This window comes from Nilaparvata lugens, chromosome 5, assembly GCF_014356525.2.
Source record: "Nilaparvata lugens isolate BPH chromosome 5, ASM1435652v1, whole genome shotgun sequence".
In the NCBI taxonomy this organism is placed as follows: Eukaryota; Metazoa; Arthropoda; class Insecta; order Hemiptera; family Delphacidae; genus Nilaparvata; species Nilaparvata lugens.
In genome coordinates, this window is record NC_052508.1 from 51,695,109 (window position 1) to 51,710,772 (window position 15,664).

Sequence of the window (15,664 nt, forward strand, 5' to 3'; positions counted from 1 at the left end):
TTGCTGTATTGTAAGCTATTGTATATAAGTGTATAAGCCAGTATATATTGTAATCTACATAAATAAAGTACTCAATCAATCAATCGAATGAACATGTATGTACGTACACCCATGATCGGCATGCATGTTATGTCACCAGCGAAAGGCTACGAACAAAATTATTGAAGTTGGCTTTTGTATATTTTTTTATTAATTTTTTATTGTAAAAAATAGATTGTTTCTCTATTTTCGAGTTGAATTATTTTTGTATCATTATGATTTGTAATTTTCCAGTAGTTTATTTATTGACATTTGTTGTTTATTCTATGTTAAGCTGCGTTTACACCAAATTTATTAACAAAATGTTTATTTTTCCGTCTTTATAGATTCTATTAGATTAAACGGAGCTTGACAAACACATATGCACATCTTGTGTTTGATAAGCTATCTTCAATCTAGGATCTATAAGGACGGAAAAATAAACATTTTGTTAATAACGTTGATGTAAACGCAGCATTAGAAGCTGCTGTCAAACAGTTGTTTCTTGTTAGAAGCTTTTTCCGTGAATGTCATTTTCGTTCGAAGACATATCCGTTAACGGATGTCTGACACTCTACCGTTAGTGTCCACCCTTAGTTCAATTTTTTTTCTATCTCATGCATTACCACATTTTTCTATTATTTTACTAGAAATTAATTACTATTATTGCTTTGATGGCAGGTGTGCTAGGCATCCCGTTCCTGGACGTAGTGCGCGTTCTAGCGGCAGTTCTGCTGCTGGGGAACGTGCAATTCGTAGACGCGGGCGCAGGCGCAGCCGAGGTCGGCGTCAAAGGAGAGACGGAACTAGCGTCGGTCGCCGCGCTGCTAGGCGTCGGTCGCACGGCGCTGTTTCGCGGCATCACGGCGCGCACGCATGCGGCACGCGGCGGCCAACTAGTCAAGTCGCTGTGTGACGCCAACATGTCGAATGCGATCCGCGACTCGCTCGCCAAGGCGCTCTACTGTCGCACGGTCGCCACCATTGTGCGCCGCGCCAACAGCCTCAAGCGACTTGGATCGACGCTCGGCACGCTCAGTTCTGATTCTAACGAGTCGGTGCATAATCAGGCCGAGGTAAATTTATAATTCAAATTCATTCATTGTCTCAGAAAGTAATAAAAATCACCTTTATTAATCAACTTAATTTTCGAGGGTTGAGTGTAAGAGATGGCCGGCTGCGCCCTAACTCCGCCCTCCTAGGTAAAAATAAAGGCAGCTATTCTATTCTATTCTATTCATTTTATTTAAGGAATTTTCACTTGAAAGATGTATCACAATCGGCAACCGATTGGACAGTAGAATTGATTTATTTGAAGCTATTAATTTTTTCAATTGAATCGCTGTAGGACGACAGTTAAGCAAAAATTTGATACTGATAAAAATTATGAATGCGTAATAATAATTTATAATCATTGACAGTTGCAATATACAAAGGCTTGAGCCGTCCTAATGCACATAAAAGTAGCCTAAGCATATTCTAGCAGACACTTGTCGCCATGTGATGAAACGGATTGACTATAAGGGGAGATGTGGAGGCCAATTTAAAAAATTGTTCTACTTCATTGTACATTCATATTATTATTTGAATTTACAGTTCACACCTGCTAATTTTCCTGTTGAAATAATGAGAATGTAATCTAAAAAATGTAAAATGTTATTACATAGAACTACTAGTATTGCATTTATTCTCTACGAGACACGACGTTATAATGGGAATATTTAAACTCAATTATTATGAAAACTTATCATTTAATCATTGAAAAATATATTTTCTTGACGAATAAAATATGATTGATTATAACAATAAACAGTAAATATTACATCAGATATACCGGGTATCAGCTATATAGAGAGCAGTGGCAAGGCAGAGGGCAGAGAATCGGCAACGCTGTTCTCCAATCTTTCTCCACTGCCATTATAACGTGGCCCTCACTATAGTTATCCCATTATGGAGTGTAAAAATGAAAAGTATTCAAAGATATTTTATAAAAAAATATAAAAATATTTACACTATTTTAAATTATTTTTAAAATATATTTCATCCTATTCTATTCAGTTATCTATTCTATCATATTTTATATTATTCCATTTAATTTCATTTTTTACTTATCAAAGATTTTGGTATTCTTTTACTAATTATGATTGTGGTATTATTTATGCTTACTATTTATTACATTATTTTATACTTTTTATTATAAAATTATGTATTTTCTTCTATTTGTTATGAATATGTATTTATTGTATGGCAAATAAATGATTTGATTTGCATGCCTGCAAATTCTATCTATTGCTTCCAAATAAGCCTTCTTAGTTGAGTTATGCATCATCGATTTCATGCTGTAACACAGTTACTTGGTTTTCTAACACTATCTTATATTTATCTCACGTTAATGTAATATTTGTCATGTTCTTGAAAAATGAACGCATCATTTCCAATGATGATGTTGTATGTTTAGGTGGCAAGCCAACACGCGTCAACAGTGGGCACAGCCGGCTCCAAATCCAGCAAATCAATGGCGGCGCTCAACAATGCAGTCAGGCATGCCACTGATGGCTTCATCGGAATCCTAGACATGTTTGGATTCGAAGAGCCAAAGGTAACTAACCACTACTAAACTACTGAACCTACAAACATCAACATGTATTTTCGATAAAAAAATTATTCTACTTGCATCAAGGTCTAGATAGAGATCAACATGCTAATTTTGGAGCGGGACTCAATATTATGTCTATTCCTTAATATATAATTATATCAAAATATACTACACTATAATATTATACTAAACTAAAGTATTTATACTAATAAGACGTTAGCTGTTCATCAGTTGCTAAGGCTAGTAGCAAGTGATCATACTTTTCAAAAACATCAATATTGCAGCATGTCAAGACCTCTTTCTATAGGACTTGCTTGTATGCATCAATAATACTTGCATGATATTATTCGTACTTTTTTGCTTGAATATGCAATTTTAATGGCAAGAACCAATCTCTTTCTTATAAATGGTAATTTTGCAAGTAAAACCATCAAATCATAATATATTCATTCAACATATTCACAATAATACTATATTAAAATAAGCATAAATTACTTTATTTACAGTCAATGCAAAACTTACGAGATTAAAGGCGCACTGTTGCCGTATTTCTGTTGATTCTATAAAAAAAGATCAACTCTTTCTCTCAGACAATTATTATTACCTCACAGGCTTTCTGGCTTCTGTTTTTGTGAAATCTGGCAGCACTGTACTCAGTAAGCGTAATGCCGCAATACAAGGTTCGCACAGACAATAGATTAGAAAATTGAATGAAATCTAATTAAATTGAATAATTGACTTCATCAAGGGCGGAGTTAGGTATCTAGGTCCTCTCTACCACACAATCATTTACATTCCACACAAGAAAACTTTATATATACTACAGAGTCATGATTCACAAATCAAAATTAAAATCAATTTCCAAAAGATACTAAAAAAATGTATGTTACAGAGTCAAAATTAATATAACACAAATAAATAAAAATTGAGACAGAGACCATAGATGATAGATCATTATTTCTGTATGTTGGACCAGTAGCCCACTATCTATCCATGCAGTATCAATCGCAAAAACTATAGATTATATTTGTCTCCAACTCCATATTCTATTAATGCAATATCCTACTCAATAATTGATGATCTGAAATGTAATGTGTATGCTGCAGCCGAGTCAATTGGAGCACTTGTGCATCAACCTGTGCGCAGAGACAATGCAGCACTTCTACAACACACACATATTCAAGTCGAGCATCGAATCGTGTCGAGACGAGGGCATCCAGTGTGAGGTGGTCGTCGACTATGTCGATAATGTGCCCTGTATCGATCTCATCTCCTCACTGGTAACTCACTTTATTGATTCAACATACTAGAAAATATTAGTCGCAAGAATGAACTGAATTACCGATAACAAAATCTGATTACCGTATAACAAAAATGAGCATCAATATATAGATTGACTTTCTGTCTTGTGGTAAATATCCAAATTTAAATAAAAAATAATTGATATTGTCAAAACCACTGGTTAATTAGAACAATTTGAGATATTAGTTTCGGTTGTTACCTAGTAAATCGATGTTTAAGCGTTTAGTTTACTAGATACAAGTGACAATAGAAACTAATAGGCTATCTCAAATTGTTTTCATAAACCAGTGGTTTTGACAACAGGCACGGTCCATGCGGGGACTTCCTCCTATTTAACAGCTATTAGCTGTTATTAACAGCAATAATAGTGATTAATGTTTATTAATTCAACAGTCACAGTTTGTAATCATGGTCATGTATTTTTTAGAAATATCTCATAAACATTATAATATCAACATAGGTTCTTAGTCAGTTATGTTGTAATGCTGAACACAAAATCGACTTGTTTTTAAAACAAAAGTTCTTGGATGGCTTAGAGGTCTTATGCCTGACTATCTAGAGACCTTATTCAATGTGGTTTCTTAGTTAAAATACTCTGATAATGGTGGCTATGCGTTGGCTAAATGAGCTGGAATTGGAGAGTGAGCATGGTTAGTGTGAATGTGTGACTGATTGGTTGCTAATTTTTCTTTCTTTCTTTTTTTTATATTTTTCTACTTCTCTATAAATTCATAAACTATCAGATATTCATTCCTGCTCGCAGACGTAGAGTTTTGTACTCTCAGCAAGCAGTATTTTTCTATCAAAATTCACAAATTAGTCCTGGTTTAGCATGTTCGAATTCTTGTCTGATGTTATTGTTATTTGTTTAATAAATTAGACTTTTATGTACTTTATAAAATATTAACTTATTACTCTAATATTGTTAAGCTGTATTATTTTTTCTCATAATTTGTAAGTATTGTGAATTGGATTGAAAAAAATTTGAATTTGAATTTGAATTTGTAAATATTTTGAATTTTATTGCTGTCTATAACATGTATTGTGTTTTTTTAGGAGTAGACAGTTTTATTTGATCTGATTTGACAAAATTAAGTCGTTCACATTCAATAGAGACCAAATGACAAATGACCATGCGGGTTTTTCAAATGAACAGTACAAGATCAATAATTCACAAAATAGTATTATTATTTATGCTACACAAACAAAGTTCATTCAAAAAATAGAATAAAAAGTCATAACATCCTTTTCACAGAATCACGGCTCTTGTCATATTTGAATGATGTGCAAGTTGGCGTGTGAATTAACTTATCTTTATTGCCACACTCTCAATGGCGATACTTTGAGTCATCCTTGCTGTTCTTGCTGGGTTTTTTTTTTTATAATTGTCTCCGTTCATTTTATGCGACAACCACAATCCATTTTAACGTTTTATAGTTCCAGACTAATGTACTATATTGTATTAAAAAATTGCAAAAAAATATTCTATTCTATAGTAACGTGTTCAAAAATATTCTAGAAGTGATTGCTCATTTGAACTCATACTAGGTCCACAGTCACTGTAATAATACAGTCACAGTCACTAAAAATATGGAACAATTCAAATTGTTCAATAAAGTTCCAATTCACTTATTTTCACAATCCAATAAGATTGCTTTATCTCCAAACAGTCATCTTGCTACTTCCAATTATTTCTCAACCTCATTCTTCCACTTCATTTTATTATTTTTTTTAATTGGAACAATTTAAATACGTTTTTTTAATTTGATTTGGATAGCGCACAGGACTTCTAAGTATGCTGGACGTGGAGTGCTCGATCAGAGGATCGGCGGAGTCGTACATAGCCAAAGTGAGAGCCCAACACCGGCACAATCCGCGGCTGTTCGAGCCGAAACCCCTCGAGCAGAGAACATTCGGCATCCAGCATTTTGCTGGAAACGTAGTATACGATGCAACCGACTTCCTAGGTCAGTCAATTGAATTAAAACACCTCATCACAAAATAATGAGATAATTGATAATTAGAATATCAATTAAATAAATATGAATTGGGATTCATTTTCGAATGATTTAGAATTAGAATATTTATGGTGTTTCTGAAATAAACCGACAAATTTCGTGAGTGGTTCCCTTACATCAAAATAAAGAGAAAAGTTTCATTAAAGATGAATCATAGATTTAGAATATCAATGGTGTTTCTGAAATAAACCGACAAATTTCGTCTCCCTTACATCAAAATAGAGAGGAAAGTTTCAATAAACATGAATCATAAAATGATTATTACCGAAATAATAGTAGTGGAGAATTGGATATTTTACTCCAAATTTATAATAATTTCAAGATTATTTTTATGGGTTTCGTTTTACTGAAAACAGATCTATGAATTATTAACAGTCAATCGACAATGAGAACGAAATTTGTCAAACATGATGATGTGAATTTCATTCTACTCTAAAAACCGATATTTCTATGACCGAAGGAAGACAAGACACAGCTAATTCAAAATTCATTACAAAATTTACAGATTTGAAATATCATTAAGAAGAAATTCAAGTACCCTGTTTAAATGTTTTTCATTTTAATCTCTTGATAATAATTTTAAGAGTAGCCCTAGTTAAAAAGTTAGGATTTGAAATAATATAATATCACTGTGGAAACTCACAGTTTGAGAAGGAAGAAGTGAATTATGATGGATTCAGTATCGAAGAGATATGTATTTATTACTGTGAATTTGAAAGTTCATTTTGAAGTTTGTTGTTTGATTGCAGATACAAACAAAGATGTGGTGCCTGATGACCTGGTGGCGGTTTTCCACAAGCAGAGTTGCAACTTTGGATTCGCCACTCATTTGTTCGGCAGTGAACTGAAAGCTCTGTTTTCAATGGATACGGCTCCAAGGGGTGTCAGTTTCCGCATTTCACCTACGTCTCACTCTGATTTGTGAGTCACATTCTACAATGAACTCTAAGCTTTACACCCTAAACTTGATTATTATCTCATATTACCATAGAATTTACTGTTTTATCATAGAGAAACAGGTAGTGAGTATATACTATTCATTGTCTCAAGTAAGAAATACATACCAGGTACACCTGGTTGCACAAAAGTCTGTCAACTTTTATCCCGATAATATGCCACGAGAGCCAATCAGAGAAGCCTTCCCAGAAAACCCTTCTCTGATTGGTTCTAGAGGAATTTAATCATTATTGAAATTTAACAGGCTTTTGTGCAACCGGGAAATAGTATTATTAGTGATTATACTTATTGAAAATTCCATATATTTTATACAGAGAAGATAACTAAGTGCCGTTTGCACAGTACCAGTTAATGAATTCTATATTTTAATTCCAATGGTACACACCACTTTTACATATAATAGATATTCAAAAGAAAAATTACATGAATATAAATACAATGTAATAGAAATTAAAAATATACAGCAAAACAACAAATTGAAAGCTAGAACATAGTTTCAAACAGGAGTAACTCACTGTTAACAGGAGTCAATCAAAATATTGACAATTTTAATAAAAGTTTAAACCAGATATGTATTTAAATTGGATTAAATCCTTATTGAGCCGCGTTTGTTATATAATGTGGTTCATTTTGAGATTAAGCCACCTGCTAATTTAATTCAGTTTAAGCTTTCACTGTGCAAACGACCCTTAATGTTGCAACAACCAATGTTGGTTTGTTAGTTTTTAAAAGCTTCTCAGATACTCTTTTATCAGGGTATAGGAATTGTCAAAATTGTTTATCAGACAAAGATTTCAGATGCGGAAATCGGTTGATATATGAATAGTTTCATTCTATTTTTGCACAGACTAAACGGAGATGAGCCGGTTTCGACGCTGACACAAGACTTCCACACGCGACTGGACAACCTACTGCGCACGCTGGTCCACGCGCGACCCCACTTCGTGCGCTGCTTGCGTGCCAACAGCACAGAGACGCCGGGTCGCTTCGACAAGGCCACCATCATGAAGCAGATACGCTCGCTGCAGGTGCTCGAGACTGTCAACCTTATGGCTGGAGGTCGGTATTGAAGTACCATACTTGTTTCGTATTTTTCCTTGTATTTTGTAATATTCGTAGTGTATATCGGGCTGTGGTGGCCGATCTCAGATAAGACGTGCTACCAACCTTTGATGGATTAATGAATAATTTTAAAGATTCAAGATTCTGGATTGTTGATGATGCATTGAGGAACAGTCGGGGGCTCGAACACTGGTGTTAAAGATACTGTTGCTTGAAAGGCTATACTATTCTGTGGATTTTTTGAGGAGAAATATATTGTTCCTGGTCTTTGATTTAACCCAGTTCCTTGCACATAGGTACTCATGACTGACTTAGTAGCGTTTCCAGGGGGGGTGTATCCCCCCTCTGTCTGTCAACTGTCTTTAGTCTGTTAACTGAACTCCGACTGAGATCTGCCATTAATATAAGGCAGGCAGAATAATTCAGAAAGGTCTGGAGGTGTGGCAAAACATCCGACCACGTCCGACCAATCACAGTGCATGGAAACCAACCACCAGAAGGTTCGAGAACGCGCTTGCCATTTGGTAAATGGTTCCCCACATCAGAACCGGAACACACTGGAATGTTCTAGAGGCCCCCTGCCTCCTCCCTGTTGTTTACCAGAAGATTCCGGAAACCCCCCGCCTCTGCCATCCCTCTAAAGACCTCATTCATAACAATAATAATAATGAGCCATTTTCTTATAGACAGTGGTCTACTGCGTAGGGACTAGATAGCAGGGGATAGAGAGAAATACAGATAGCAATTCAAAGTTAGATCACTTTTCACCATCTATTATTATAAAGAAATTCAATATAGCAAATATCTGATTGCGTTTTTTTAATAAATTGTACTTTTTTATATACAGTATATTACCATTTTGATTGTTATATGTGTTGAGAACCTTCCCAAGGTTGCTCTTTTTGGGACTCATCCTCTGTCTGATCATCAGATGATTAGGATGCAATTAAAAATTGAATTGAATGGATATTTTGTTATGTGAGCAGGCTACCCGCACCGCATGCGTTTCAAGGCGTTCAACTTGCGCTACAAACTACTCGCGCCTTTCGGCAAGCTGAAGCGTTGCGAGGAGCGAGCCCTGGACGACTGCCTGTTGATCCTGCAGTGCCTCGAGGAGAAGCACTCGCTCAAGGCGGCTCAGCAAGCGCAGTCACCCACGAGTCAAGTCAGCACCAGCTGGGCATTCGGCAAGCGCCATATATTCCTCAGTGAGGGAGTCAGGCAGCAGTTGGAGCGATTAAGGTTTGTCTATTTGCTTGCATTTATGGCAGATTTTACCATAATTCAGTTTCAAATCTATATTTTATTCTTGGTAAAAATTCATAGATACAAGAAAATGACCAATTTCTAGGGGCATTGAAATACTGGTTATTTATTTATATGGCTTTTATCGGCAGAGAGATCATTTTGGATGTTCTGCCTTGCCGTATTACCCAATGTCATTTCCTATCAACACTCGAGTTTATAGGTTATGTATTCGGTTATTCACGTTTACTCACTCTGGTTAAAGTACATTCAAGGATTAATTTTCTATTTTTCGACGGAATTTGACTTATGATGAATGATTTTGAACCGCCTTGACGAGCCGAGAATAATGAGCTGTAGTACTATGAGATCTGATGATTGTATCAAAAGTTATGAGTGTTTGACATTTTGATCCTTGAAGTGTCCTTATGCACTCCTCTCCACTAAATTGAGTGCATCTAACGGTCAATTCTTATAGAACATGATGCTATGAACTTATATCATTGTTCGAAATTTCAATGTAATGACAATGGCTGAAACTTAGATGTTTTTCAAAATACATGAAGCATTGTTGTCAGGTGTACCTGGAAATCAATAATAATGAGATAGATCTCTCTACCTGATCTTAGAATTGATTACAATGTGAATTACACATTCAAATGGTAACAATCGGAAGATTCAAAATAATTTTTGAAAAATTGTAACTCAGTGCTCATTGAAGATAGAGAGATCCGAATGATCTCATTTTATTACGAATTTCATAATCTAAAAAAGGCGAAAACGAATTTTTCCTTCCCATTACAGAATTTGGCAGAAATAGCTGAAAACTGGAAAATGAACTGAAAATACGAGGTTTTTGGGCTACTCCGTATCTAGCACAAGGAAATTTTGTCTTATACTTCTCTTATATCCTAACAATATTAAAAAATCAGAACTACAATATAAATTGCAAGCACCAATGTATACTGTATAGTGACTTGACTAATGGGTATTACGGCAAGGCAGGACATCCGAAAGGATCTCTTACTAGAACAGCCATACGCATGATAATTAAATTGAATAGGAGTGGCCGTAGTCGAGTGAATTAGATGCTGGCTTAAAAATTCAGAGGCCCGTGTTATGGATGGACACGTGAAGTCGTCAGTCCCGGCTGCCTAAAAATCAGTTGTTATGTCATGTCAGAGCCCTGAAATTGATCAGTTGGAAAACACCAGACCTGAGCCAGAACAAAATAAATTTTAATTTGTATGATTTTAGATGGGAGATGCGACACAGAGCAGCCGTGCTGATCCAGTCGACATGGCGCGGTTGGCACATGCGCAGTAGGTGGCCGCTGATACGGCGCAACCTGGAACAACTCCACATCCAATCGCCGTCACAGCTCAACAACACAACAACATCGGTGCGCGTCAACAACAGTTCATCGAATATGGCGGCCAGGGGTGCCAACAACAGCGCGACAACAACGGCCGGTGTGATCAGCACGACAACTGGCAACACTGCCACGCTGACCCGACCGCGACCGCAGCCTATAGCTGGCACTCCGCCTCCCGACCCCACTGAAAAGTGCAACCAGAAGATGATACAGCAGACCTGCACCTTGTTCGGACTCGATATGGTGAGTAAATGTTTTGTAAATACTGGTTTAATATTGAAATAACACAATGAATATGAATTTGTCAAAGAACAAATAAATAGTTAAAGAAATCACTGTTCAATAAGGCAATCACTAATTACGTTGATGGGATTTAAGTAACTAATTTGTGTCCCAAAATTAGTTATATTCGTGTTTATATTTCCAGCTGTACAAATAAATAATTTTTCTAATACCAGTATTCTCATGAATAATTTTAATAGCTTAAATTATGGAAGGGTAATGTTACCTATCTTTTGGAAATTTCACTGTTTATAAAATTTGGGAGAAGAACAATTTTGGTCTAAGCTTTTTGCTCTCTCCGAACTCCCAGTTATAGCTATACCCACACAGGGTTGGTGAAAATTATGGAAACAGCTCAATACTTCTTTGTGAGTATCATTTTGATAAAAGAACGCTATTGAATTGGGGATCCTATTCCAATTGAAAAAAACTACTTTTTTGACACTTAATTATGGCCCGTCATTTTGAATCCAACTTCATTTTTAATTTCCTTGCCCTATAACCATAGGTAAGGAAAGTATTGCTTTCCGAAAAAATCTGGTGTGGTACACTCACACAACTTTCCTTGCTCATTGATCTATAAGCCTCATTAACGAGGATAATTTAGGGAATAACATTATGCTGATTGGCAGCTAAATAATTAAAACTACGATTATACTATTGTGATTGTGTTCAGAGTACATTTTCATTTGTTTGAATTATGAAATTTGAGGATTTTTTAAAAGTTGTCAAAACAGCTGTTTTAAAAATAAAATATCGACATGTGTGTTCTTTTGAATAAACTGCTCTACCTACCTACCTCACGCACGAGAAGAAGATTACAAAGTAAATTTATCAAGGATGGGGTGGACCCCATGTTAATTTCTCAAGGAGGAGACTCATGCTAGTTAATAGAGCTGATATATAACTATACAGAGTATGAAATTGAAAAAAATTGGTCAAGTCATTTTTGAGAAAATCGTGATAGAAATTTAACAAAATTCATTCTTCTCAGGAATATTACGGAGCTCCTGCAATTTTCTAAGAGATGAGACCCATGTCAGTTGATAGGGCTTATAAATAGCTATCTAGGGTATAAATTTGAAGAAAATTGTTAGAGCCGTTTTCGAGAAAACCGTGAAAAACATGGTTTTTTAGTAATTATCCGCCATTTTTCTCAAGAATATTACGGAGCTCCTGCAATTTTCCCAGAAATGAGACTCATGTCAGTTGATAGGGCTTTTAAATAGCTATCTATGGTATAAATTTGAAGAAAATCGTTAGAGCCGTTTTCGAGAAAACCGCGAAAAACATGGTTTTTCAGTAATCATCCGCCATTTTTCTTATGAATATTATGGAGCTCCTACAATTTTCCCAGAAATGAGACTCATGTCAGTCCATAGGGCTTATAAATAGCTATCCATGGTATAAATTTGAAGAAAATCGTTAGAGCCGTTTTTGAGAAAATCGTCAAAAACATGGTTTTTGAGTAATTATCCGCCATTTTCTCCGCCATCTTGAATTGAATTTTATTGAATTTCTTATTGTCGTGTCCTCATGGTATAAGGACCTTAAGTTTAAAATTTCAAGTCAATCGGTTAATTAGAGATGGAGTTATCGTGTTCACAGACATACACACATACATACACACACACACACACACACACACACACACACACACACACACACACCACACACACACACACACACACAACACACACACACACACCACACACACACACCACCACACACACACACACAGACCAACACCCAAAAATCATGTTTTTGGACTCAGGGGACCTTGAAACGTATAGAAAACTTGAAATTGGGGTACCTTAATTTTTTTTGAAAGCAATACTTTTGAAAGCATATTTCTAAATTCTATACGTTTCAAGGTCCCCTGAGTCCAAAAAAGTGGTTTTTGGGTATTGGTCTCTCTGTGTGTGTGTGTGTGTGTGTGTGTGTGTGTGTGTGTGTGTGTGTGTGTGTGTGTGTGTGTGTGTGCGTCTGTGTACACGATATCTCATCTCCCAATTAACGGAATGACTTGAAATTTGGAACTTAAGGTCCTCACACTATAAGGATCCGACACGAACAATTTCGATGAAATGCGATTCAAGATGGCGGCTAAAATGGCGAAAATGTTGTCAAAAACAGGGGTTTTCGCGATATTCTCGAAAACGGCTCCAACGATTTTGATTAAAGTTATACCTAGAATAGTCATCGATAAGCTCTATCAACTGCCACAAGTCCCATATCTGTAAACATTTCAGGAGTTCTGCCCCATCTATGCAAAGTTTGATTTTAGATTCTCAATTATCAGGCTTCAGCTACAATTTAAACAAAAAATTTCGAGTGGAAAAGATTGAGCATGAGAATCTCTACAATTAATGTTCATTAACATTTTCACCTAAAATTAAAAATAAGCTCGAAATTCGAGAAAATGTGATTATCCAATTATTGCAAACTGTTGGCAACTGTTGATTCTATTAAATGATTCACTATGAAGAGATAGCAGACCTCGTGTGTCTCCAGCGTTATTGCCCTGTCACCAGCTGGCTCAAATCTTTGAATAGTAGACTTGAGATGCGCGGGAACACTAGTGTCAGGTGATCAATTTTCATGACGGCAAGGAAAGTTGTGTGAGTGCGCGCACACCAGATTTTTTTAAATGGGAAGGTGGTCATGTCACACATGATTTTGATACAGAATTTCAGAGAAAATGAATGGTAAAATCCGCTTATCGTTATCTCGAAACGTTTCAAAAATATTCACGACACGTAAAGATATTAATAAAAACAAAAATTAAATAATTGAGCACGGTACTGTACATTAAAAATATAACAGAAGAAACGTTTCTGTTCAGAGTGTTGAGTAGGCTATGTGAGTAGATGTTATTTTAACTGTTTACAAACACTTAACAAAGTAAAATTTCATAGTTTCGATTTTTTGAATCATTTTTTTTACTCATTTCTGTATATTCTTAGTAGATTTGCATGTGTATATCTTAAAAATGTTTTGAGGTATCGATTTGCGGTCTTCACCATTCATTTTCTCTTGAAATTCTGAATAAAAATCATGTTTTACTTGACCACCTTCACATTTGAAAAAAAATCAGGTTGGATTCAAAATGGCGGATTCAAGATGACAACCAAAATTTAGAAGTCAATGAAAAGTAATTTTTTCAATTCGAATAGGACCCCCAATGAAGCCTAATGTCAAATAATCTTTGTTCAATAGAAACATTAAGCTGTTTCCATATATCTCATCAACCCTATTATATGATTTGTAATAAATAATGTATTGGTAGATGAATAAAAAATCAATTTATAAGAAAAATAACTAACATCCATTGTTAAACGAAGAGTGCTTGATTCAACAATGAATGTTTGTTTGATTCAGTCACTATTGAAGCTGTCATTAGTATAATTTAATCCATGAATGTGTTGTGTTGTACAGGAGAGACCTCCACCCGTTCCGCCTAGCCGATCGTACACAGTTACAGGCAACACGAAGCTCGGATACCCTCAAACCAGAGTCATGAAGAAACCTTTCCCAGGTCGGTTGAAAACCTAAATACTATTTCTATTCTATTCATGAATAATTGGAACAAATCTCTTCCTGTATCTTCTTCAAGTCTTCATTATCGCTCCCGCACACATACTTGCAGTCTATTCGAGTTCTATTATTAGAAATCATTATTTTTCCAAGTCACATTACAGGAACTTCTTTTTATTGTATCAGTTCATTTGTTTTTCTTTGAGAACGTTTCACTGTCATGATGGCCTCAAGATGTCACAGTGATTAATTGGATTAAAATTTTCATCATAGTATAGTATGTATAGTATTCTCAAGTATGTTTTTTTTGCTGTGAGCCTGTGCGTTTTTTTTGTATAATAGGTATAGCTTCATTAGCATTATTAAATTTTTAGCATTGTAATTTCTTCTTTAGCATTATTGATTGTATATTAATTCATATACTGACCTGAATTGATACAGAATAAATAAACTGCAACTCACTGCCGACACACAAGGAATCTTATGTTGGCAGTGCCAAGTATTACAGTGATGTTATTGATGCACTTCAGTTACAATCATTGTTATTTATATTGTATTGTAAAAATATGTATTTGTAATTTTTGGCAATAAATTCAATTTAATTATCATTTTTGTATTGATATTTATTGTTATTGAATAAATAAATTGAATTTTATTTATTGAATCTCCAGCATTCCATCTCTCCTGAATGAGTACCGTAGCTCCAACTATAATGCCGGCAATAACTAACTTTTTTCATTCATTATTTATAACCAAAAAACTATCATACAAATACAAGAGTTTTCTTCATTACGAGATTGAATACTTATTGTTGAATATAACTGATGAATAGCTTTTGATAGCTCATGAATCTTGAATCCCAGCAATTTTCTCGATTTCGCACTATTTCCTACAATGATTAGTATTTTTGTCGTGTGTCATAGATTTTGATAGCTCATGAATCTTGAATCCCAATAATTTCTCGGTTTCGCTCTATTTCCTACCATCATTAGTATTTTTGTCGTGTGTCAAAAATTTAATCGGATTACCCACCGTCGATTTCCTTCGAAAGATTATTATTCATTCCATGTTCCATTGTAGTTGTAACCAATTAACATCATCATTACCAATTCACATCACATGGTCTAAAAGATTGAGTGCTTACGTAGCACTAGAGATCCAAGGTTCAAACCCTAATAGTGTTTTGTCTTTCCGGTCTCAAAATTTTATTTTTTTCAAAGTTTGGAATTTTCTAATTAATTGTGATTGATTCAATTTAATTTAGAAGTATTT

General features: G+C 35.1%; 1 protein-coding gene across 1 annotated transcript in view; it reads left to right on the top strand.

The window, feature by feature from the left end:
- LOC111053510 (unconventional myosin-IXa) overlaps window positions 1-15,664 on the top strand; it is a 111,276-nt gene that overhangs the window by 91,968 nt on the left and 3,644 nt on the right. The window contains exons 7-15 of the mRNA XM_039428643.1: window positions 700-1,094; window positions 2,477-2,617; window positions 3,721-3,894; window positions 5,694-5,883; window positions 6,684-6,855; window positions 7,739-7,950; window positions 8,940-9,195; window positions 10,456-10,816; window positions 14,294-14,393. Of these exons, the coding sequence (XP_039284577.1) occupies window positions 700-1,094; window positions 2,477-2,617; window positions 3,721-3,894; window positions 5,694-5,883; window positions 6,684-6,855; window positions 7,739-7,950; window positions 8,940-9,195; window positions 10,456-10,816; window positions 14,294-14,393 (2,001 nt within the window). The remainder of the gene's footprint in view (window positions 1-699; window positions 1,095-2,476; window positions 2,618-3,720; window positions 3,895-5,693; window positions 5,884-6,683; window positions 6,856-7,738; window positions 7,951-8,939; window positions 9,196-10,455; window positions 10,817-14,293; window positions 14,394-15,664) is intronic.